At 45.0% G+C, this 2,354-nt stretch overlaps 1 protein-coding gene across 1 annotated transcript in view; it reads right to left on the bottom strand.

Moving 5' to 3' along the window:
• T265_09025 (hypothetical protein) overlaps positions 1–307 on the bottom strand; it is a gene marked incomplete at both ends in the record, with an annotated part of 8,087 nt that extends 7,780 nt beyond the window's left edge. The window contains 2 exons of the mRNA XM_009174986.1: positions 14–162; positions 208–307. Coding sequence (XP_009173250.1) covers positions 14–162; positions 208–307 — 249 coding nt within the window. The remainder of the gene's footprint in view (positions 1–13; positions 163–207) is intronic.
• Between the last annotated feature and the right edge of the window lie 2,047 nt (positions 308–2,354).

The following is a 2,354-nucleotide window of genomic DNA, read 5'->3' as shown; positions in this document are numbered from 1 at the left end:
GAGGCAACATTACGCATTCAGCCACGGCTTCCTTCGCAGGACCTCTGCAGTAATGAATCAAATATAGCATCCTCTGTCCACTATCTTGCACTCTATCCTCTATGTAGTATTTGAACTGTTGAATAAACCTCCAACACCACCTTGAATTGCCATCGAAAGCCTCTAAGTCCACTCAAGGTAGGTCTGCCTTAACCACTGGTGCCTCACGTATGGGTGTGCTACTTACAATCCCGGCTAGGTAAATCTTTACCTTATCCTGCGGGTCAACCTGCACGTCAACGACGGAATCATCGTACGAATCCAGCATTAACTCCGATGCAATTCTTTCTCCATTTACTCTGCGTTAATCTGCGCTCGCAATAACGCAGCTAACTTCATTTTTTTATGCCTAGATGAGTCAGCGCCAGGAGATGAACCAATAGCTGAAGGATTCCCAGAACGACCGACTTGCCTCGATTCCTCCGGTAGATAGAGATCCATAAGCTGGGCCTTCCCCATCTTCTTCGATTTCGTAGATCGTTCAGTACTGCGTCCGTAGATCGTTGTGTACTAGATCCGTACTCCGTTGAGTACTGAAATCTTTGAGTACTGTTACGGCTATCTGCTTTCTGATTTTGAGTCACGCGTGCCAATCCAGGGAAACGAACAAGAAATCCGATTTCTGGAATCACGGTACTATTGCAAATATAATACTATACATATTCAACTAACCTCAACGGATTCTCCTCTGCAGATACCGTAGGGTTACAAAAATAAGGCGGTACAATTACCCGTCTGTGGATAAAGCGCAGATCACTACGCCTCAAAATCTATATCGTCACAACCAAACAGACATCGACGGCGAGCAACCACAAAATCACAATGTCCGACCAAAGTCCGTAAGAGTTACAAAAATAGTTCAGTAAAACAAGAAGGTTTCAGTTCATCTGGTCAAGGGGAATAAATATGGAGATTGCCTGTCACTTGGGGTTGGAAACGGGAGCACGCTGTTGGTAAGCTGTCTTCTACAAATACTTCTCCCGTGTCTATGATAATGCCAGACGGTATGCCACCCACAAGTTGGGTATAAACCTTATTATTCTTATTACATCAAGCACCGAAACAGAACGCTGGACGTTCATGCATAGATCATATTCACCTGCAGTCTTTAGGTTCCACAGAACTGGTACGAGTAATCATGTTGGTTGCTAAGACTAACTAATCTCGAGGTAAAAAACACGGAGTTTTTCATCTGTCTATTTGAGGAGAAGATACAGAGGAAAATTCGTTGTAAAAGTAATACTGCCACATATGTTGTATCCACAATGTAAGCTATAGCCACGGGACCACCCGCAACCTCCGCTTACTGTAAGTAATTCTATTTTACCGCAGGTAGGGACATTGTATTTCTTCCAATTGTAAGTGACAGTTGACCTTGAAAATTCTATCACCTTAAAAGATCAACAATGTAAATAATTCGATGAAAAGACCTAATAGCCATAAGCATCCTCAAATTTGATGTAATAAATAGGAAGTCCATTCCAATTCATTTCTGATTAAGGTTCGCCACCGGCAAACTGATAACTCAAAAACCACCGTAGTGTTAGTCGCCTCCTGATATTTTGGTTAGGTTTTTCCGGTCTGATGTGTCATACCGTCTAAGAACTGAAATAAACCCAAAGTCGACCCTGTCCTAGTACTAAATTAGACATGTTGAGGTCATTCAGATATTTGTGAAACTGCCCAGCGTCATCGTGCTGCTGGTCCTGACGACCTTCCAGCCACTCTTTTCAAGGATGGCGGTGGATTGCTCAGCCAGTGCCTGTCTAGCCTAGTTGGGTTTATCTGGGAGAAGGAGACCGACCCAGGCAACTGGGGTGAATCGATAGTGGTACCCATTCTCAAAAAGGGTACTCGCAGTGAACGCAGCAACCACAGCGCTGTTAGCTTGACGCCTGCTGTGACAAGGCTTCTGGCGTCACTGATTCTCCGTCGTCTTATGGCGGCACGCGAAGTCTTGACTCGTGAGAATCAAGCGGGATTTCGACCGGGTAGAGGCTGCGCTGACCACATTTTCACACTCCGTCAGGTGTTAGAGCAACGCCACATGTACAGACGACCCGCAATCCTGGTATTCTTTGACTTCAAAGGTGCGTACGATTCCGTTGATCGATCAGTTCTGTTAACTACACTTGCTCAACAGGGTACGCCCCAGAAGTTTGTAAACATAATCCGATTCCTATATTCACATACTTCTGGGCGGGTGAGGGTGTATGGTGAGCTCTCCAAAAGCTTCCCTACAAAAAGTGGTGTCAGACAAGGATGTCCACTCTCCCCATTCTTGTTCAACTTCGCCATCGATGAAATAATGAGGC

Source organism: Opisthorchis viverrini, assembly GCF_000715545.1.
Source record: "Opisthorchis viverrini unplaced genomic scaffold opera_v5_249, whole genome shotgun sequence".
In the NCBI taxonomy this organism is placed as follows: domain Eukaryota; kingdom Metazoa; phylum Platyhelminthes; class Trematoda; order Opisthorchiida; family Opisthorchiidae; genus Opisthorchis; species Opisthorchis viverrini.
Note: the sequence above shows the minus strand (reverse complement) of the source record. Positions and strands in the feature narration are given on the sequence as shown.